This window comes from Chaetodon auriga, chromosome 23 (assembly GCF_051107435.1).
Source record: "Chaetodon auriga isolate fChaAug3 chromosome 23, fChaAug3.hap1, whole genome shotgun sequence".
NCBI classification, from domain to species: domain Eukaryota; kingdom Metazoa; phylum Chordata; class Actinopteri; order Chaetodontiformes; family Chaetodontidae; genus Chaetodon; species Chaetodon auriga.
In genome coordinates this window covers 13,761,748-13,783,770 of record NC_135096.1, presented here as the reverse complement: position 1 = coordinate 13,783,770, position 22,023 = coordinate 13,761,748, and the positions used below count along the sequence as shown (strand labels likewise).

Genomic DNA, 22,023 nt, shown 5'->3' with positions numbered 1-22,023 from the left:
CTGCACGCAGTGTTCTCTCTTACAGCAACATGATGAGATTTTGAGCTTCAGTGATTCCAGCGTACTTACTAAAATCCAACGCACACAGAGCACCCTGCATTGGACTGAAAAATAAATATCAGCAGCACGAGAATATTAATATCACAGTAACAACAACAGATGGGACTCCAAATACATTAAGAGTCTGTCAGAGCAAAGACACACGGCATGAAATCTCACACGGCAGAAAAATCTCAAATGATATGAAGACTTTTGTTCTCTACACAGTCAAACAAAAACAGACAAACAAAAACAAAACACTGTTAAACACATACAGTCCGTGTGTCATCCATCTTGCTCCTTATACATTCATACACACACACACACACACACACACACACACACACACACACACACACACACACACAGTACAGTCCATGAAGTAAACCCACGGTGAGACGCATCTGCTGACTGTACTGAGTGTGTGAGGACCTCTGCTGGACACATAAGGAACTGCAGAACAACACTAAAACACAAAACACGTGTCGCTGCAGCTGGAAAGGCATGATGGAAGAAAATCAAAAAAGAAAAAAAAAAATAGAAAAAAGTTGTCTTCCTGCTGATATGTAACCTCCTCAGAGCTCCTCGCTTCAATCATTAAACCCCAGCAAGTGCAAACAACTCTGGAAGATGGAAGCTTATACCGTGTTTCCCGAAACATGAAATAAATCAGGGATGCAGCTTTTGTCAATGACGCCCCAAAGCTCTGGAAACATTATCTACAGATATCAAGGAAGCAGCTCGCTGAATATTTTCAAAATAAAACTAAAAACCCATCTCTTCTCTTTCGCCTTTAACTAGCTGTAACTTGCACTTATACACTGCTACACTTCTTTTAAAATGTTGTATTTTACTTGATTTTATGCTTTCTCTGCACTCTCTTTCCTCCTATATGTCCTTATTCTTACTTCTATCAGTACTACTATCATTATCAAGTGGATTTTGTTCCCCATCTTATTTCACATTCATTTTTTTTGTCCTTTTTTTTGTCTTTTCTGTTTGAAGCACTCACTCTGTGTTGCACTGTGTGACAGGTGCTCCACAAATAAAGTTCACTCTTAGTCTATCGGTAGGTGTGCATTGTCAGGTATTGCCGGACATCCTGCGGCCAATCAGAATCCAGTATTCACCCTGACCATGGTATAAGGGTCATGAATGAACCAAATGAACAGCACAGCAAACTAAACGGAACAAACTGAGGACTTTGGTGGACAAAAATAAACGAGAAAGAGAATATACGTAGCGTGTGAGATAGTCCTGAGCCACATTACCTAAAGATATGGCTTAAAGTAACTGACTATTTTTAACTCCGTGCAGTATGCAGTACTCTGATTGTATGAGCTTTGTTCAAGAGAACAAGAATTTCATTGCTACGACTACTACACTGTAATTGCTGTGCATTTAAATCAAGAACTCGAAACTTGGTAAATGATCTAAAGCTTGTTATGGACTCAGAGTCCACCTTTGCTCCATCCAGAACGTTTTCATCTTGATTTTCCACATTTTAATTTAGCTATTTTGGTGAATTCTGTCCGTCCTCTTCACTGATGGATGAAAAGAAACAGCTGCCACAACTCTTGTGTGAACTGGAGCACAGAAATGGTTGTCAGCACCCTTCCGTCTTATAAACTGGGGGACTTTGGTGACACACCTAAGAAGCTAAATCACATTCAACAGGCATTATTACCAAGAAACAGAATGCGGCTTCCTCTACTACATAAAATAAATATAATCTTTATTTCCGTTTACACATTTTCAGAAGGTTATTTCCATAAAATTTAACAGCCTCTTTTATGAGAAACATTTTGTTAGGAGGAGGCCAGGGCACAAATGTAATATCGGGACCAACAGAAAAGTTGCAAACCAACAAGACACAGTCATTTACATACTATTTTTTCATAACAGCCCAACTAACTCATTTGGTTCTGACCAACAACAAATCCATTGCAGAGAAACTCATGTCTGGTCTAGGATTAGTCTATTAGTATTGGTCAGGCTGAAATGCTACTTTATGATACATCATTATACATAAATACACATATGGCATACACTTTTAATAAGGTGGAGATTCTTTCCCAATCCTTGCAGCCAGGCAAAAATATATTTGCCACTTTGTCATGAGCATAGTGACTTAAAAAGTGTGATTTTGTGGGTATGAAGTTGCTTCAGTACAAAGATACTTTCAGCTGAAGCTAAACTAGTCTTCATACTGTCATGTAGAGAATTCATTCATTTCTTAGTATATAAAAAGCTACCGGAGTGGCAACAATGGACTGGTTATTTAAAGTGAGTGAAACAAAAACACTCTTGTCAGTGTCCCACTACTGAAGTGAGAATGTAATCAGACAGTCCTACTATTATATGCATGTCTATGTAGAAAACAGGGGGCCAGTAGAAGCAGCAGTGAAAACAGGGCCAGTGTAGAGTCCTGGTCCATCAACAGGAACCTGTGGGAAAAAATGAAACACGTTTGAATACAAACAGGCATAGACTTAATCCGATATTTTATGATTCACACTTTTTTCAAATGTAGACCAGGATTTAAAAAAAAAAACAAGTAGCAACACACTTTCTGTATTTAGTAAAGCCATTAGGACGTCTGGAGCAATGGAAGGTCATGTGGTCTGATGAGTCCAGATTTACTCTGTTCCAGGGTGATGGGCGCATCAGGGTAAGAAGGGAGGCAGATGAAGTGATGCACCCGTCATGCCTAGTGCCTACTGTACAAGCCTGTGGGGGCAGTGCTATGATCTGGGGTTGCTGCAGTTGGTCAGGTCTAGGTTCAGCAAAATTAGGAGAGAATGAGGTCAGCTGACTACCTGAATATACTGAATGACCAGGTTATTCCATCACTGGATTTTTTCTTTCCTGATGGCACGGGCATATTCCAAGATGACAATGCCAGGATTCATCGGGCTCACACTGTGAAAGAGTGGTTCAGGGAGCATCATCATCCGTAATCAAAGCTAAAGGCATCCAACGAAATATTAGAGTGCGTGACCTTTTTCTTTGGTGGCGACTTTGGACAAAAGACATTTAAGACTTTACAGCCTTTTCAAACATTTAAAAGTGTCACAGTTCATCTGCATCTGTTGTGACTGCTCAGGGTGGTGGGTAGTGTAGAGGCTAACACACCCTCTGACATTCCAGATGAAGATTAACGACGCAGCATCAGGACAGGACAGACATTGCAAATATTTAACAACACTACCAGAGGGAATGACTGAACCCTTTAGAATTTATCATTTTAGCTGACACACTTTGTTGACACAGCAGTGAAACCATTATTCTAAATATGACACTGAGAGTCTACAGCAGCAGTTCTGAAAGTTGAGGACAGGCGGAGGGTGCTGCTGTGCTGTGACTGAAATAAAGTAAAATAGAATTTTACTTGCTCTATGTAGGAGAAACATGGCAACTTGCTTGTATTATTATTTTCAGTATTACCTCTCCCAGAGCCTGCAGGGCAACTGTTGCTGCCATGGCCTTGGCATGTTTCTTATTGGGACTAGCTGTCTGGGGTTGGTAGTCCACACCATTCACTGTGACCTGGAGACAATAAAACATAGGGTTAAACATTAAATGTCAGAATTTAACCATCAGAGGATACAATAAATAAAAACAGCGTGTGAATGAAAACATTAGTGCAGAGGAGGGAAGCAAACCTCATCCATTTAATTAGAAAAAATATTCTGACTGTTTTCAAAGTGGTGGGAAAAGGACATGTTAGAGCCATTTTTTGTGTTTTGTATTTATGTGCAATGATGTGTGGGTTACTGGTTTCCACAGTAGGTGGTGCATGTACAATGGTGTCCGCAGGCGACCTACAAATAGAGGAAGAGTTAATTACTCTACAGGTGCGCTGCTTACTGGGGAGAAGCACAAAGTTTTTTGACCGCCGTTTAGCAGCTAAACTTTGAGCCTTTCAGCCCACTGGAAATTATTTTCAGCCATGCGAGGGCATGGCAATGTTGGCCTGTTCGTTGTTTAGTCCACAACTCTGGTCCAGACTGAAACAGCTACTGGATGCATTTCCATGAAATTGTGGACAGACATTCATGTCGCAGAGACAATGAATCCTGGAAATATTAGCGATCATCCGAATTTTCTAAATCCAGTGCCTGCAGCAGGTCGATGTTTCAAAATGTGGTACAGACATTCATAGTTTCCAAATGATGAATCCTATTAACTTTGGTGGTCCTGTGAGTTTTCCTCAAGCACCACCATGAGGTTGACATTTGTGGTTTGGAGGGACATTTCTCTACAGGGGACGGAGTGTCTTGAAATCTGATAAACACATTCATGTCCCCCATAGGATGACTTGGAATAACTTTGGTGATCCTCTGACCCCTATAGCACCCCCATCATGTCAAGCTTAGTATGCATCCAATACTATGGTTTATGGCCAAATACCTACAAACCTACTGACATTTACACCAGCCTCTGTTAATCAGCAAATACTAGCATGCCAGCATGCTAACCTGACATGCTGAACATGGTAAACAGTTTCCCTGAATGCAGTATACCATTAGCATTGTCTTGTGATTATGTTATCATATTAGCATTCAGTTCAAAGAATCGCTTTGCCTCAGTTCTGGCACCCACTGCCATTAGGATGTTTTATAGATTCTTAATCCTGTCAGATGAAGGAAGAAAGTAAAACAAAATTTAAGATTTGAGAATTTCTTCAAATCTGATATCATCGATCTTATAGGAAGAGATGCAGAAGGTTTATATACTGTGGACAAACCTCAAAGGTTGAACATGGAAGTTACATGGTCCTGAAAAGGAGTCAGACTGTTGACAGAATCAAAATGGCCTACCTTGAAGAGGAAATTCTTGCGGTGGTCAGGACCACTGTGGTGAACCATGACAAAGTCTGGCTGCATTATCCGTCTCTTGTTACACAACTCAATGAGAGCTGACACCGGGTGCTTCCCTGCACACAGACCAAAGGGCACAATAAGATGAAGGGGCACATAAACATGCCACGGAACAGGGAATATCTGAAGTTGAATCTAGATAAATATATAAATATATGTCTTGATAATGACCTTGAATGGCACAAGTTAGTGAATGCTAATCAGTACTTGATGAACAACATTCTGACGTGGGCATTGCTTTTGTGCAGGTGTGAGTGGGCAGTGTGGACAGCTGTGGGAGCTGTACAATCTGTTAACCGGTTTAATATGAAGCCAAATAATGGACCAGAGTGGTAAAACAGAATTTTACCACATGGCTCAGCTGCTTGCAAGAGTAACATAATGAGAGCCCATGAATGAGCGTGTAGTGGCACCACAATCAGAACAACTGAGTGGCACAATGTGTTTCAGGAAGCACCTCTTGCTTGTACAGCATTGATTTTAGACTGATGAATTACTCTTGCTGAGAAGCATTTATTGCACTCACGGTAACGTGGCACGTTATCTCAACTTCACCTTTCTCTCCTCTGCTCTGCTCCACGTGTGTGGAGGGGCTCAGCCCTGCCCTTGGTGAAACATGGAGCAGTGTGGAGAAACTACACTGTTTCTACAAACTACACTGAATTTTGCTCTCTCTTCCTTCCCTCTACCCAAATGCTCACACACAAACACACACAGGATAACATAGTGTGCTTGAACTTGCACTGGACTTCATTCTACCTACTGCTTTTATGTGTATTTGCTTGCATTACAGCTTCTTGTTAAATAGCTGGACAACAGGTGTTTACTGATTGATTAATTCTGGATTGTTGATCAGTATCGCTGAACTTAAATTAATCTCTACATATGGATGAAAGAGCAAGGTCAAACTTTACAGCTTCAGAATTTTAGTAGCACAACATTCAGGTTTATTTTCACTGTACATGCTGTGACTGTGCTGCTGTATCTGTTACCCATGAGATCCTTTGTTACCACCAGTCCTCCTGTCTGCTTCTGAGGCTTCTCTCCTTCAGCAACTAGTCCTGAAACACATAAAAGTCATCATCGTTATCATCACCATTAGTACCATTATTCCAATCATTAATAAAAAAAAAAAACCTTTTCCCTAAAGAGTAATGTGTATCAGTCAGAATGGCCTGATGGAATTTTGCAATGAAGGCAGCGTGATACTGAGGATACTACTGTGAACCAGCAGTATTTGCAGCCTCGCAACCATGAGAGGACACGTTTTCACTTTGGGAAACTTGATCGGGCAGAGACCTGCAGTCTAACAGTAAATTGTCTTTTTATTGGCTGATGAGGGAAAACAGTGTGTCTCCTGTTTTAATGAGGTCAGGTGTCTTTACAATGGTGATGCTCACCACCAGAATTTGATTAAAGCTGATGAAACTATAATGTTTTGGTGTCAAGGATGAGAGGCTCTCAAGAGCTACTTTTCATAGACACACTCAATAACCAGAATGTTTACTTCTGTTCCACCTTTCCCCTTTCCCAACTGGGACTGGGGCAAGTACTGATGAGGCACTGGGACAGGTCTGGATGCGTTGTGACACGGGTGTATAAGCATACTATGGCACTCCATGAAAATCTTTGTCTTTTCCTGTTATGAGGAAAATATAGGGCATCCCCACATTTATTGCTACTTAATCAAATCAAATGATCCTTGGACAAGATAATGGACCTCAAAACTGCCCCTGATGCTGTGCCATCGGTGTGTGAGCGGATAAGGCTTGTAATGAGCACATGGCTTAGCTGCTGTATGAATGTGTGCGCGAATGGGTGAATTGTAAAAGCGCTTTGAGTGGTCTTCAGACTAGAAAACCGCCATACAAATATAGTCCATTTACCACTTATGGCCAAAATGTGTTTTGTCTGATCACAGTGACCTTTGTCAACCCAAATTTGATCACTTCATCCTTGAGTTAAGACATCTGTGTGAAATTATGTCATCATTGGCACATGATTTCTTGAGTTATGGCCAAAAAAGGCACAAGTTTGAGGTGTGCAAGGACAAAACTCATTCTGTCAAAAAAACAAACAAAATCATCAGGGTAAGATGAATTTTTGCCAGAAAACTTCTAGGCAAAGACCACGACTTCTGGAACAATGTGCTTTGGACAGATGAATCCATAGTTGAATTATTGGGCACAAACCAAAGAGTAGCGTAGCGATGGAATTATCATTGTTTGGAACTGCTTTGCTGCAGCAGGGTTTGGCCAGTGCACCACCACAGAATTCAGAAATTATTCTAATGCATGCAAGAATACCCTAAAACATCACACACCTAAAAAAAAAAAAAATGCATGGTGGAGTGAGAAAAACTTCTCCCAGTCAATACCAGTTGTAGGAAACATTTAAACTCGGTTAATAACTACCGTATTTTCAGGACTATAAGTCACACTTTTCTTCATAGTTTGGCTGGTCCTGCGACTTATAGTCAGGTGCAACTTATAGATCAAAACATATATAATTTAACATATTTTTAAATGTTAATTCATACTGACTGACGTGAACCAAGGAGTAAACATTACCGTCTACCGCCACGAGAGGGCGCTCTAGGCTTGTGACAACGACATGCTGCTCCTGTACCGCTGAAAAAATTAACTGAATGCTGAATGCCGAGTCTGACGACAGCCTCGCAGAAGAGGAGACGGCGCTTCATCTTCCTCCGGAGTTGGCGGAGTTGTTCGGAAGCGACACCGAGGATGAAGAGTTCAATGGATTCAGTGATGTGGAATGAGGTCGGGAGCTTGGTGAACTTGCTTACCGGTAACTTGCTTGTTGGACTCGCTGGCTTGTTATGTTAATTTAGCCTATTCAGCCTCCCGGGCATGTTCTTTATGCTACTGTGTAGCTGAATCACTGTTAATGTGTTACGTTAACATACCAGCCTGTTGCTCTGTGTGCTGTTGTGTAGTTGAATAACTTGCTTTTCCAGATTAAATGTCTGTTCTTGATCTTGGATTTTGTGAAATAAATTTCTAGATAAATGTGACTTGCAGTCCAGTGCAACTTATAGTCCGGAAAATACAGTAAGTAAAATTGTCAGCGTTTAAGTGTGTTTACATCACCTTTATGTCCATATCTCTGAATAAAACATCATTATTTCATGAGATGTCCTAATTTTCAGTGTGACCGTATGTGTCTCTCTGCATCTGAGATCAGTTTTCCTTCACTATCCTCTCCATGCAAAGCATATATTGCCAAGACCCATTATCAAAATCTATGTCAGTTGGTTGTTGGTCCAGTATTCTGTTGCCTCAGACCTTTGCGGTCGACCTTGAAGTCAATAATGATTGGCTCCACGGTACCCTCACGGTTCCTCCCTAGGCCCTCTCCCGTCTTCCAGCCCATCTTTCTCATCAGGAACTCCCCAACACCCCCGGATACTGGAGCTGCCCGGAGGAACTGGTCCTAACCAAGACACAAACAGACATAGTGAGACAAAAGGAAAGAGGGGGGAAAAAGAGGAAAGAAAGAAAAGTATTATCCACGGGAGGCAACAAATAATGAGTGATGATATCTTTTTAACTGCTATGTGACAAGGTGAGTCAAACAGAAACACACTGGAGTGATACACAGTTGGTCTCGGCACCTACCTAGTTCCTCCTCATCACCTGGGCAGCAGAGAGGGGCCCCATGACTAACCCTGATGCATAGAGAAACTCCCACCTCACAAGTTTCCCAGAAACACATCATACCACACTTTACCAGATGGCAGCATTCTGTCATTTAAACTTCTCCAACTCCCACCACCATGAGGAACAGCTTCATAGCTAACATCAGGACAACCACCATCAGTACCATCAACATCAGGACAACCACCATCAGTACCATCAACATCAGGACCACCACCATCGGTACTATTAAAAAAGGCTATCTTGAGCACAAGAAGTGACGTTGAACCCCTTCTTGCAGTGTCCAAAAATGAAAATTCAGAGGCTTGTCAACCAGTCGGTGTCCAGTGACGAGGCTGCAGCTGCCAGACCTCTGACACACATGGGGATGTGCCGACTCCATCACCCTTGCTTGTAGGTTTAATGTGTGTATCTTGTATTTGTGTGTCTTACCTTCTTCAGCCATGCTTGGGGTCCGCTGGTGGACAGCTCCTCTGAGCTCAGGACCTGGGCTCCAGTCGAACCAGTGAAAAGACCAGGAACAGTGTTGGACTGGGCCCATGCATCTACCTATCACCACAGAACATTTCCATTCGATCAGAAAGTCAGAATATTAGAATTTATCAGATTAAATAGTCCAATCAAGCAGATGGTGAACAAGTCTGACGATAGCGCGCAACAGAGGTTCCATTGTTTCTGTCAAGTCATTGCACAGTTTAACAGAACATCATTGAGATCCTTCCGCCTCGACAAACACTAGAATATTTACTGTCTGACCTCATCTAAAGAAAAACATTTGTCATCGTGAACAAGGAAATGTGTCTCATATCCTGTCAAATTTAGTTTCCATGGGTGGCACATTTAAATAATTCCATTACTGTGCACAATAATGGGCCCCCACATGAAATTTGTTATCATTATATTACTAAGTTAGGAAAGTGACAGGGGATGTGTCATATTATTGACACAATTCAAATGTAAGCACCATGTTGGTGGGAAATGCTGCCAACTATTGATGACTGCTTGAAAGTCTTGAATGGTGTGCTTGAGTTTTGCCTCGCGTGTTTGTGTAGTCTATCCTCTTTCCATGTCTCCATGATGGAGAGGAGATCATGTGGCTCAGGTCCTGTTTGACAGCACCTGGATGTTGTTTGATGTCCTTTCAGGTCATATTCTTCATATAGGTTTCCAGTGTGTCGATGAATTTGTCATCCTTGTCAAATTTAGTGTAATTTTGCTCAGGAAGAGCAAAGGAGGAGGAATTAATTCATTATTATTTACATTTCTGAGTGTGTATTTCTCATAATCCTTAAAATATATGTATTATACCTGCTCTTGTGCCCGGCTGAGCATGCAGATGGCATTGACATCGTAGGGGTTCTCGGCCAATCGCCTCTGAGCTCTGATTCTCTCAGTTACAGCCTGAGAGATATCTACTGGCTGTAGAGAGACAAAGAAAGAGACATAACAGAAACAGAAGCAATTTTGATGGGTGAGAACGAGGTAAAGGGGAAAGAAAGCTTGATTTTAAAACTTCAAACCTAATAAGCTGCAAGGCAAATGTGACAGGGTCATGTGTCTGCACACTCAGACCTCTCACAGGTTTGCAAGCACGGACGAAGTAAACAAACTTTTAATAACACAGTTAACAAGAGACAAACTTGACAAGAGACGCTTTCAGAATTAAGATGACAGATTTAAAACTCAAATGTTTGTGAATGATATAATGGCCTTTGACTTCGAACTGGATGTGCAGAGAATTTCAGGCATAAAGTGGAAAATTTGATGTGCTCTTAAAAACAGATGTTGGGCTATTTTTCGAGTCTCATGTCCTCACAAGTGCAACAACTTAAACACAGTCTCTCACACTGTCTAATAGATCTGGATTGCAGTGCAATCAAAAAAATCTGAGAGTGATGCAGACTTGCTCATGCTACACTTTTTGGAAAGCCCAACTTTCATAAACCAGGAAATAACTCTAATCATAATAATCTCAGAGCCAGAACAAGAAGACACATTCTGTGGGAGGAGAGCTGGTTTGAAAACACTTGAGGAAAAGAAAAGTCTGCTTTGACAAAAACTGAATATTTATTGTGACTGACCATGAGCGGAGCGTGGGAGTATGTTGGCGGAGGAGCTCAGTCAGGTATGGTGGGGCCAGGTTACTGAGGGCTTTGCAGGTCATGAGGAGGATTTTAAAATGGATTCTCTGGGGGATGGGGAGCAAATGGAGTTTGTAGATCTCTTTTTTTTTTCTCTTACAGCAGAGATTCATTCACATGCTCTGCATTTAGCATGAAGTGACAGAACAACAAGCGAATGGCTGGTTAATGTATACATGTAGATTTTCCAGTGGTAGTTCCATTAATATTTGAGAGATATGCTCTGTTGGGAACACACCACATGGATGAGCAGAGAAAGACTACGACCAAGAACTGAAAGCCTGGACAAAAAAAGAAATAGCGGCCAAGTCCTTGCAGATCAGTGTAGATTCAATTTGAATCCAAATCCTGGTTTCCCACTGGGCAAGAACTCAAGGGAATCCCTGTAACACAGCCACGACAGCATTAAGGATATGAGAATCAATGTGCCCCGCTCCACCTCGCCTTTCCATTGCAACATCGAATTGCTACAAGAGGTATCTTGCTCCTAATTAAACTAGGCAGCAGTCCTTTAACTCCCTGGACGAGTAACAGACCCTTTGTGTTCAGCTGTTTGTGTTGCCGGCAATCTCACTTCGCCCGCAGAAGGAAGACACGGATTAACTTAATTGCCTTAAAGAGAGAGAAGGATAAATTCTACGCCTTGCTCTCTTTCAGTTAATCATTGTTGCTGCTTGTTTCTGCTCAGCGCTTTACATCGATTGTGTCTATCGCATCTTATTTTTCGGTCTTATCTTACTTACTACTAGTACTACTTTTTCCTAAAATTTCATAAATGCTCTTAAGTCTGACTGTGAGGGAGGGGTGTTGTTTGTCTGAGTTTCAGTCCTGGACCCACGTTTATTATATCATGTCATTAAAAGAATGAGAAAAGATTTAACAATAAAGTTACAAAGGCAACAAAAAACACCCTTTCACACACACAGTGAATCAGCATCATCAGTGCTACCTTTACGCTCCACATTATCTGTGCACATACAGATGCACCACTGGAGCCATGCGCATACATAATAATTTGAAGACATCGTCAGTATTTGCAATCATAATAATTCCATTACATGCATACGTACAAACAGTACACACATACACGGCATACTGTGCATACGCCTCTCACCTGCAGCACTGGATCAGGAAAGACACTGTCATTATCAGGCACAAACGCTGGCTGTTCGACAACCTCCGGTAACCCTGCCGCTGTCACTGTTTCACCTGATGATGTCGTTGTCACAATAGGAACAGTGTTCAGGGTCTTTCTGGAGGTAGCTGCAGCTTTGTCTGTTGTTTTGTCAACAGGAACCCATTCTCCATAGACACCCAGTGCCTCGCCCTCCTGGAGAAAGGAACACATTACATTACTCAAAAAGCATTGTTTAATTGCTGCACGACAATTTGTAACATTTGAAACAGTAACGCGTCTTTATGAACAGATCATTACTTTCATTGCTTGTAATTTGGAACACAGTAATGAATTCCCCACACCTTGACCGTTTGCACCTCCTTTTAACATATTTCCGATGCAGCTATTCACACAAAAATGACACTGACGTTGGTAACGTGAACAAAATAAAACTATACAGATGAAGAACGAGTAACAATCCAATCAATAAATAAAGTTATGAACAATAAAGTGGCATGACACACGAAAAAAATATTGAACACAGCAAGACAAAGGACTATACCATCTAAATCCACTATTTAGTTCTCCGACCCGCGCTAATTAAAATCAAGTGGATTACTGCATTTCGGTGATAGCAACATCACTGTGAAGCAACTTTTAAACTCCTAAAGGGTCCGATAAGCACTACTGGGGCCACCAATATTTTATGTTTATGTGTACGTTTAACCTGCTGCCGCAATGAAAGAATTTCCCAAATTGGGATCAATAAAGTAAAGTCTAAGTCTAACGCACATCTCTTCAGACCTTTTTGCGATGTTGGGATCCTGATGACACTGGAAACTCCTTGGCCATGCCTGCATCGCTGCGTACTGCTGGACGAACTGTTGCATTCTGGAGGGAAAAGAGGATAGTGTTTTTAATTTTCTCTGATGAGGTCCATACATAGTTACGTCTAATTAATAAAGTATTTGCCCACTTAGCACAGGAGAAGGCTGCACTGACTGGCAGGTAGGTGTTCATTAAAATAATGTCAGGACACCTCTGACCATAAAGAACTACAAAGAACTAGATTACTTTCTGATTGTCTGTGGTTGGTATCCAATGTACATGTATACAAATCTCAAAATAACAGGGCAGAACATCTTGGTAATAAATTTAGTAATGATAACAAGGGGATAATAGTGGACTCTGTTTGCTGTGATCAGGCTAATAATCTAAGGGTTACATTCTCTCAACAATAAAGGTAATGTCAGTGGATTATCAGGCTAGTAATGGGGGTAGTAGTACGACTGGGTAATATTATTAGCAGTGAATGGACATCGAAGGGTAATAATAGGGTAATATGGTAAATAATGGTTTGTTTTTCTGAGCTCTAATGTAAAATGCTGCCCCATATACTTCATTGTCATCTGGGTAAGGTTTACCACATATTCACATACATTCACGAGAGAGAAAACTGTCATTCGTAGGTATATATATAAACTTGATTGAGGCACAGTGTAGCCCGTGTGTGTGCGCATGTTACATTGATGCTGAAGCTGATGGCTTTTTGCTCTCGAAGAGCTGATCCTCCAAAAGGTTTCCCATCATCCTCTTCATCTGAAACGTGAGGCATTGCCACTGGTAGCTCTCCTTTACTGTCCACAATCATCTTGCATTTCTACAAATAAATACACACACACAAACACACACAAAGCAAGTTAGGGACCATTTGCAAACAACAGGTTTTAACACGCCACAGTTTGGAAGTTCTGCATGGTTGTTATGTGCTGTACAACACTTCACAATGCACTATTATGAAACTCAACATCACAGTTGGGTGTGGTCTGAAGCACAACAGACTCGACCCTTTCAACCTACGAGGTACAGCAGCAGAGCTTTTAACAAGATAGTGGAAAATCCACATCTTTCCTGGGTTTCCAAGAACAAGCTATGTATAATATATGTAATATTTCGCTTTAAAATGTTGAAAAATGCAGCCCCAGCAGTCATTTCAATGGCACTGATTTAGCAGGGGGTCCTACGGTGTCCTCTAGCAAAAACTTTAATCTGGCTCAAGCTTTGCTGCAACACAGAGCTGCTTTGGCTGTTCAAATACATGCAAACTGAAGTTGCTTCTCTGACATTAGAGGGATAAATCTTCTGTGTACCTCTCTCTATCACTGCAACATCGCAGAGGATAAAATGATTGATTGAAAGATTTTACTCTCAGCATATAAAGATATCTCATGTTCTTTGTCTGCTATCCCTACTATTATGTTGGTTTTATGTTTACGGACTGTCATGGCCAGTGGCTCAACTGCTACCATATAGTAAATAAGAAGTGTGACAGTAGGGTGCTGCTCCACATCTTTCTGCCTCTGAGGCTGTTGATGCAATTACTCTGCAGAATGAAAATGAAGCACCTGCTGGAGTGGCGGCAAACACCAGAGGACCCCGGCACTTGGACGCCAGTGACTTGGATCAGCCATGACCGATGCCTTCACCTTATCCAAGACCAGCCTGCAGAGTGGTTTCAAGCATGGATTTCATCATCTCACCCCATCTGGGTCTTATGCTTTTACAGCTGAGAGGGAGAACCTGAGAGGCCTAAGCCCCCCCCAGCTATAATGGTTCCACTGAAACGCATGAACCTCCTCCATGAACAGGAGGTATGGGATGCTTTAAGTGTGCGCTCACAGGTCTGGAAAAGGACAGTGCACTTGATCTGTTTCCTTGGCTTCAGCAGGATGTGCTGCATCTTTGCATGTTTGTCTGACTAGATGTATGCCTTAGGAGTGTTTTATGCCTGAGGAGTGTCTGCAGTTGCCTACAGAAGCTTTAAGCGCTTCACTTTGAGGCGATAACCACATCTGATGTGTAACAGAGAACAAATAACACAGAAGGCTGTGAGAAGGCTTTTCATGTACTTGTAGAAATGGCGTTAGATCCAGTAACTACTGTTAAACATGTATAATACAAGTTCTGTAACCTTACATCGGTAAACTCCTTAATGCTGATGCTGTTGGCCTGCTTCGTGACTTTCCTCTTCACTTCCTCCAAAGCAGAAATGCTGGGCTGAGCGGGAACAGGGGGCGGCTTGTTGGTAATGGAAGGCAGGGGGAGCAGTGAAGACAGAGAGCCCATGTTAGACAAGGCCGCCGTCATGGTGGCTATAAGGAAGACAGAGAAAGAGAGGACAAAGATGGGAGCCAACGAAAAGTACAGGAGCTGATTCAAATCAAATTCAAGCCCGTCAACTGTTTGTCTGACCTATATATGAATTTGAAATAGATAATTTTCCCATATTCTTAACAATTAATGACAACATACAAGTGACAAAAAACTGTAACACCCAAGGCAAAAACAACTTGCCGAGCCTGATCATGTGCCATCCCTCTGAAAAATTACTCTCATAGGAATGATGGGTATGGGTAAGCATGGACCCAGGAAAAAGCTAACGATGACAAAAAGATGATTCATGAATGTTAAACAGCAGCACAAACTACAGCCTCCAAAATGACGATAAAGTTCAATCAACAAAAACACTAAATCCTTTATAAAGGTTAAAATAAAATAGATCATCATTACGCTGGCATCAAAGACTTTACAGATGACTCCACAGACAGAAAATACAGTCGATGAATCACTAGTTTTAGAAGAAACACCATGCAGAAAGATTCAAGATCATACCAGCAGTCATACTGGCCATCGCAGCATTCACGGCCATACTTGGCAGAGCCAGGGGAAGCACTGTGGATCTGAGGCCAGCAGGGATGGGCATACCTGCTTTGGCACACATTGCAGCAGCATTGGCCTTGGCAATTTCCAACAACTGCTCTTTATCTGAGGAAACACAAAAAATAAACATAAATACAATAAAGGAATCAATGAATTAAATGGATGTGTGGACGCGACAACTGTTTTTACAAAGTTTCATTACACTGTGACGTTCAAAAGACATTAAAATATCTGCTCACAAACCAACTTAATTATTTCTAGGCTATATACCCGTTAGTGTTTTTGGAAGTGCTGAGCAGAAGCTGCAAACATACTTGACTAGACAGTGTAACATGAAAACTACATAAAGAAAGCAGCGGCTATTTAACATTATACCGTCCCTGGAAACATGTTGCTTCTCCTCTGTTCAGCCGCTTGTAAAAAAAAAAAACTGAATTCTTTAAAAACATATTGTGCAGCTGTTTCACAACAGCTTTCTACCATATCAGATACATTTTCACTTTTTCTTTACATGTGGATGCATAAAACCAGGAGTTTTATTCTTGGGGAGATGCCTGTGGGGTGCAGTAAGTTCTTGACATTGATTATGTCCTAACGTAAATGCAAATGAATCTTGGCTGCAGCTGGTGTATAATATTCAAATGACTCATTTCATATGATCTGACCCAGTTCACTGATGCGTTGAGGGCTGTTGCTCGAACTGCAGTGTTTCCAGTTGGGGGATCTATTTTTGCGGAGAATGAGTACAGGGGACTGACTCGGCTCTCGTTTCCAGCGGTCCCTCTGGCTATATGTAGCCCTCCTCCGACTCCGTGACACTGACCGTGAGCATGACTTCCGTGACCTCCGGCCTCCTGACCTGCACATACGACACAAAATTTACAATGAAGTGACTGCTAAATCATATCGGTACATGAAGTCCCCTCAAAATCAAAGCAGCTACAAAATGTGCGGTTGGACAGTGAACAGAGCATGGAATACACGGATCCCAGTGACTGACAGAAAAGACACAACCACTGTGCAAAATATTGGGTTGTTGCAGGATCTTGGACCCCCTAATTAACAACTAGACCCAGTGTGCAAAATATACTATAAATGTACAATAATAATGTTGCAAAATGTTCATGAGCAACAACTGGTGTTCACAGCTCATCACTTAACTGTTTGAAGAGGGGGTGCAATATGCAATGCAATACTGTAATGAAATGCATTTTCAAAATAACATTATCACTCGGTATCACTACACATTTTGGTTCACGTAGCTATAAGACCAACAGATTAAAGGAGATCCTAATAAAGACATGTCACTCTACCTCGACCTTGATCTTTTCGTCTTTGAAGGGCTCCTGGATCTCAATTCCCTCCTGTGGCTCCTACATGGTGACTTGGATTTTTTCTGCTTCTTGGATGACTTTGCTTCTTTCTTCGAGGGTTTCCTCCTCTTCTTAGCTGGTGATTTATCATTGGTGGAAAAAGACCTGGGGTATTCTGATGCTTTAAACTGAGGCTCAGTGGTCTGGTCACTTTCGGCAGATGTGGACTGGTTCAGCATGGAGTGGGACGCACCGGAACCTAGAGCTTAGACCACAAAAACACATTACTTGGACGCACCTTGAAGAACTAAACAAACCTATTTTAAAAGGTTTGTCTGTGTATAATGACGGCACATTACCTGTAAATAATGACTTTGCATTGCTGTGTGGTGCAAAAACTGTATACTGAAGCAACAAAAAAATACGGTTTGGGGGACATGTACAACTTTAATGACTTCTATATTTAACCCATTTTTTAAGAAATACGTACATAAGTACATAAATACAATGTCATCAAACTGGTCCTACCTAGTTTTTGTATTGTGTCCACTGCTTTCTCTTCTTTTTTCTCTGATGGCTTTGCACTCTGGTCAAGGCTCTGCAGCACTGTGCTTGACTCTGTCAGCTCCTGTGATTTGATGTTTTTTGGGGTGGGACTGGAGACCCGCTGAGATGGCTGGAGGCCTTCTGAAGGACCTTCGGTGGACTGTTTGGTTCCATCCAATGTTTCCCTCTTCTCGGAAGAGCTGCCATTAGTCAGATCATGGCAGGATAGAGCAACATAACAGTGAGAAAAGGCATGTTGTTGTGCCATTGGTTATTGTGGTCAAAATATCATAATAGCATCATATCATGAATGATCCAATGATTCACAACTCAACTTTAAAGCTGTTTAAGATACATCCTATTGTATGTCACTATAGCATTGCCTTCAGAGTCCAAATTAAGTCAAGTCTGGGGAACATTTGAAAATCATTGTACAAGATATAACCAAAGCAATACATCATTACACAAAACCCCACTTCCAGCAATCAGAACCAAAATGTAATATTTGCTTGAGGATAGGTTAAGAGTACCATGAGCACTGTGTAAAATCATGTCACTGAATGAGAGTTTATCCAAAGTCATTCAGCAATGAACTGCAGTGGCTGTTGAAATAAGCGTACATTCCCTGGCAGCAAATCAGTACTGAATATGTGTTACATAAACTGGACAAGGTATCGTCTAAAAAAGAAGTACATTTTTAATTTGCAATGTTACATTCCCTCCTTGGCAAACTGAGGTCATCACTGTGTTTTCTGTCAGTTATTTAACATCTAACAGGAAAATGAGTAAATGCACAAAGAGTGAGGACATGAAAAATAATGAGGGAAAACCTTCCATTTTAAGTGATGTGGGCCAAAACTCTCTCAAGAATCAACCAACCAATCTTGCATACCTGGAATGGGTCCTGAGGCGCTGTGAACTGGATAGGGAGCGAGTACTTGATCTTCTGTGGTGGTGTCTCGACCAAGAACAAGAGTGTTTCCTCGCTGAGCAGGAATGTGAGTGAGAATAGGAATGTGAGCGTGAACGACTCCTCCTGCCGTGTCTTTCCTCAACTCCTCTTTTGTTATTGGAGCTGTCCTGTTAACAAGCAAAAAAAGACAGAAATCCAATTCTATCGTGAGTCTTTTATGTTACTGATGTATAGGTGGCAGAATTTTATCAGTATACATGATGTTGCTTGCACTAATCACACCATAAGGAGAGAGCTCTATCCATAATGTTATCTTCCACCAAAAGATGGAGCCCACAACTACAGGGGGACAAGATAAGGTTTTTAGGTTAAGGCTGGGGATAAGCATATTGTGGTTATATTTCAGGTTGATTATGCTAATATTAACATTTCAGGTTACGCTGAAAAAATATGTTTTTCGTTATTCTTTTTTTAAATGCCTCCAAATTCCTTTGAATGTCCATCTAACATTGTGGAGACCCTAAAGGCAACACAAAGCAATAACAGACTACTCAATGACTCAATACCTAAATAAAAAATACTGCAAAGGTATACAATGTTTCATTTCTTTTTACACAATTTTAATTATAAGGTGTGTGAGCGCTATTATCCCATCACAAATTTTGCCACTGAACAGTTCTGTATGTCACGTACAGGTGGTCCCACAGTGGGAGAGACGATGGGGCTGCCATGTCTCAAATTCCTCCTCAACTTTGTTTGTTTTCTTGTTATGAACATATCGACCTTTTCAACATATCACTGCTCAAGTCTGTAGTGCCCGTGCTTTAACAAGTACACCAGTGTTCATGACCCAAAACGACCAAAACCCCGCATGAAGGAGTACCGCCAAGTAACGCTCACTTCCACCATCATGAAGTGATTCGAGCGGTTAGTTAAATCCATCGCCTTCTCCCTGACTTACTGGACCCAAAATTGCATGTCCTCTACATTGCCCTCGACCACTTGGACCACATGAACGGATGACCCATGCCATGACCCTCGCCATGACCCTCACAATCCCCCGACCAAAACCACATGGAAAATCAAGAGCGTATCTAGAATCTAGACCTCAAAAGAGCAGTGCATTCAAGATGGCTCAAAAATTTTACAGAATTAGAAGAGTTTTGCAAGGAAGAATGGGGAAACATCCCCCAAACAAGAACTGAAACAATCTTTGCTTTCAGCCTTGATATTTGTCAAAGGGGGCGTTGCTTAGTACTTGACCAGGCAGGGCGTCCAAATTTTTGGTTTCAGGCCCTTTTCCATTTTCCCAAAACTGTAAAAGATGGAAATAATGAAGTAATCTCACTTAAAACACTAAAGAAATGAGTCATCCTTAACTTAATGTGATTTGGATTTGGTTGTTCCTCAGATAAACTTCATTTTTCTACAGTGCCTTCAGATTCTCTGCATGATAAGATAAGTTATGGCTGCAGTCACCCTATCAGCTGTCAGCATCAATTTGACAAGGTTAACAATGATCTCTCTGTGGTGAGTTTCACACCGGGTGACATGACAGTCAAGACTGCACTGTCAGTCGCTTAGAAAGCAAGCTATAGCACCCTCCCAACAAGTCGAGTGTGTTTTAAATGGAAATAAATCCCTTTCATACAAGGTTCTGAAACTTTGTCTTTGGTGAACATGAAAATTCTAAAAGGTCAGTTTACAATTCCAACAACAATTTGCAACTGGAAAGCAGGATTTGGTAAAAAACATAGACCAACATACTAAGGGCTTGACCAAACTTGACTTCCAATATTCTGAGGATCTTTAAGTATCAGCTATACTCAGACCCAGTATTATTATTTTCCCCTTCTTATATTTAAAGGAAATATATCTATTCCATTTCAAGTAAACTAAGCCCAATTATGTACTGTCCACATTATCAAGACAGCATGTGCTGACTCTTGGGGTTTTTTGGTGTTTTTACCTGTTTTGGGATGATATCAGGCAACTCCTCTCGTCGCCTTGGTGGTAAGCTTTGACCACATTTACTATCTCTTTGCTTTGACACAAACTCTGAGTCAGAATCTGATGAGTTCTCTTCATTTTTCCTCCTTCTCTTCTTCTTCTTCCTCTTTCCTGTAGAGCACCTCTTGTGGCATCTGGACTTATTCTCGTTATCCTCACCTGGACAAACAGTTCAGCAGCTCTGTGCCAGTATAGCATGTTTTGTACAACAGAAATTACTGTATATTATTATGTATTACTATGCAGTAACTGTACAGACAAAATAACTGAAAAACTAAAAAAGAAAAACACATCCTAAGGCAACAATAACGTAACACTGTATCACATTGCACAAAATAATGAGACAGACTTACCTTGCTCCACATTCACCTCTACTGGTGTTCCTCTTCTATGAAGCAAAGATAAAACCTGAGTTAGGCACAGTTGAAAAGCAGGCATTAATAGTAAAATGGCAGGAAACCAACTGTTTTTTGTCTACAGTGACAGTAAGATTTGAAAATATACCCAACCTCTCTCACAGAGTACCAGACCTTTCACAAGCCAAACTTTGCGTATCTAAGGTTGTATACTGTACAGCCCATGATGCACTGGGGAACTAGGCCATGCCTTCAGCTTTACCCTTCTTTAGGATGAACTACTGAACTTTTTAAACTTTTTTTTAACGTCTGTCCAATGTTTATGTTTATGTTAAAGACAGCACCTAAAAGGGTCACGCCTATCTTCACTTCACAACAGAAATCAGAACTAGTAAAGTTAAATGTCGATGCCTTCTTAAAATAATCACCTATATAATTTTTTCAAGTTTTTCAGAAAACTTTTACCAGAGGTGGGAAGCATCATAAGAGTTGATTGAGGAAAAAATATCATTTTTGTCAAAGAATGACTTACTTGAGGTCATTTAGAGACAATGTCTCCATTACATAGTATGTCCACTAGAGAGCACTGACTTATTTTTCAGCTGTAAAATGCCCTAATCAGTACATTTCTTGGTCACAGTTCTTGAAAATATTTATTTTTATCTGCCATATGTACTTCATGTGAATCATATTCAAATCTTGTTTAATGATACCACACATTCGATGCCCTATGTTTCTGTGTTGATACTTTGTTTTATCAGTTTTTGTGCCATTAAGATAAGACTTTATTGATCCCACATCAGGGAAATTAAGTATCTCATTGTTGGTGCACTGCAATAGTACAAGATAGGAGAATTAAATGGGGACTCCTTATCATCAGCAGAAAAAAGCCACAAGTGGTGATTCCAGGTTCAAGCCCTTTTCACGCTCATCAGAAGAAAGCAAGGGCCAGTTGGACAATACTGAAGCCGAAAGCAGCCACAGGTGGGTTTCAAGTTTCACAAAGGTGAGCAGTCACTTTGACTAACTCAATAATTTTTGTTCAAACGAGGAACGAGACCAATTACAAACTTGTTTTATCATCACAAACCCTGCAGGATTTCAATAACTGCACACTCAAAGTTACACCCTTTCCCATTCGGGAAAGGACCTGATTTTGTTTAAATGATAACAGAAATATTATGTCTCAAGTCACTGCTGACTTTTTTTTGTATTAAAACAGACCATGATCTTTCCCTAACAGTAACCAAAAGGTGTCACAGCAAAGCATAACCAAAAGTTAAATAACGTCTTAGTCACGACGACTGG

The 22,023-nt window shown here is 41.0% G+C and overlaps 1 protein-coding gene across 2 annotated transcripts in view; it reads right to left on the bottom strand.

Annotated features, from left to right (window-relative positions):
* Positions 1–1,753: 1,753 nt before the first annotated feature.
* The window catches only part of sonb (SON DNA and RNA binding protein b), a 22,648-nt gene continuing 2,378 nt past the window's right edge, over positions 1,754–22,023 (bottom strand). The window contains exons 3-20 of one of the 2 annotated variants that reach the window (XM_076723983.1): positions 20,713–20,747; positions 20,319–20,518; positions 18,329–18,516; positions 17,419–17,636; positions 16,891–17,155; positions 16,243–16,436; positions 15,530–15,682; positions 14,834–15,009; positions 13,383–13,517; positions 12,662–12,748; positions 11,855–12,070; positions 9,908–10,018; positions 9,032–9,148; positions 8,228–8,375; positions 5,915–5,983; positions 4,863–4,978; positions 3,487–3,588; positions 1,754–2,486 (exon numbers count right to left, since the gene is read on the bottom strand). In XM_076723983.1, coding sequence (XP_076580098.1) covers positions 2,409–2,486; positions 3,487–3,588; positions 4,863–4,978; positions 5,915–5,983; positions 8,228–8,375; positions 9,032–9,148; positions 9,908–10,018; positions 11,855–12,070; positions 12,662–12,748; positions 13,383–13,517; positions 14,834–15,009; positions 15,530–15,682; positions 16,243–16,436; positions 16,891–17,155; positions 17,419–17,636; positions 18,329–18,516; positions 20,319–20,518; positions 20,713–20,747 — 2,608 coding nt within the window. In that variant the 3' untranslated portion in view covers positions 1,754–2,408. Of the gene's footprint in view, positions 2,487–3,486; positions 3,589–4,862; positions 4,979–5,914; positions 5,984–8,227; positions 8,376–9,031; positions 9,149–9,907; positions 10,019–11,854; positions 12,071–12,661; positions 12,749–13,382; positions 13,518–14,833; positions 15,010–15,529; positions 15,683–16,242; positions 16,437–16,890; positions 17,156–17,409; positions 17,637–18,328; positions 18,517–20,318; positions 20,519–20,712; positions 20,748–22,023 lie in introns of both variants that reach the window. The other variant, XM_076723982.1, reaches the window with a different exon arrangement.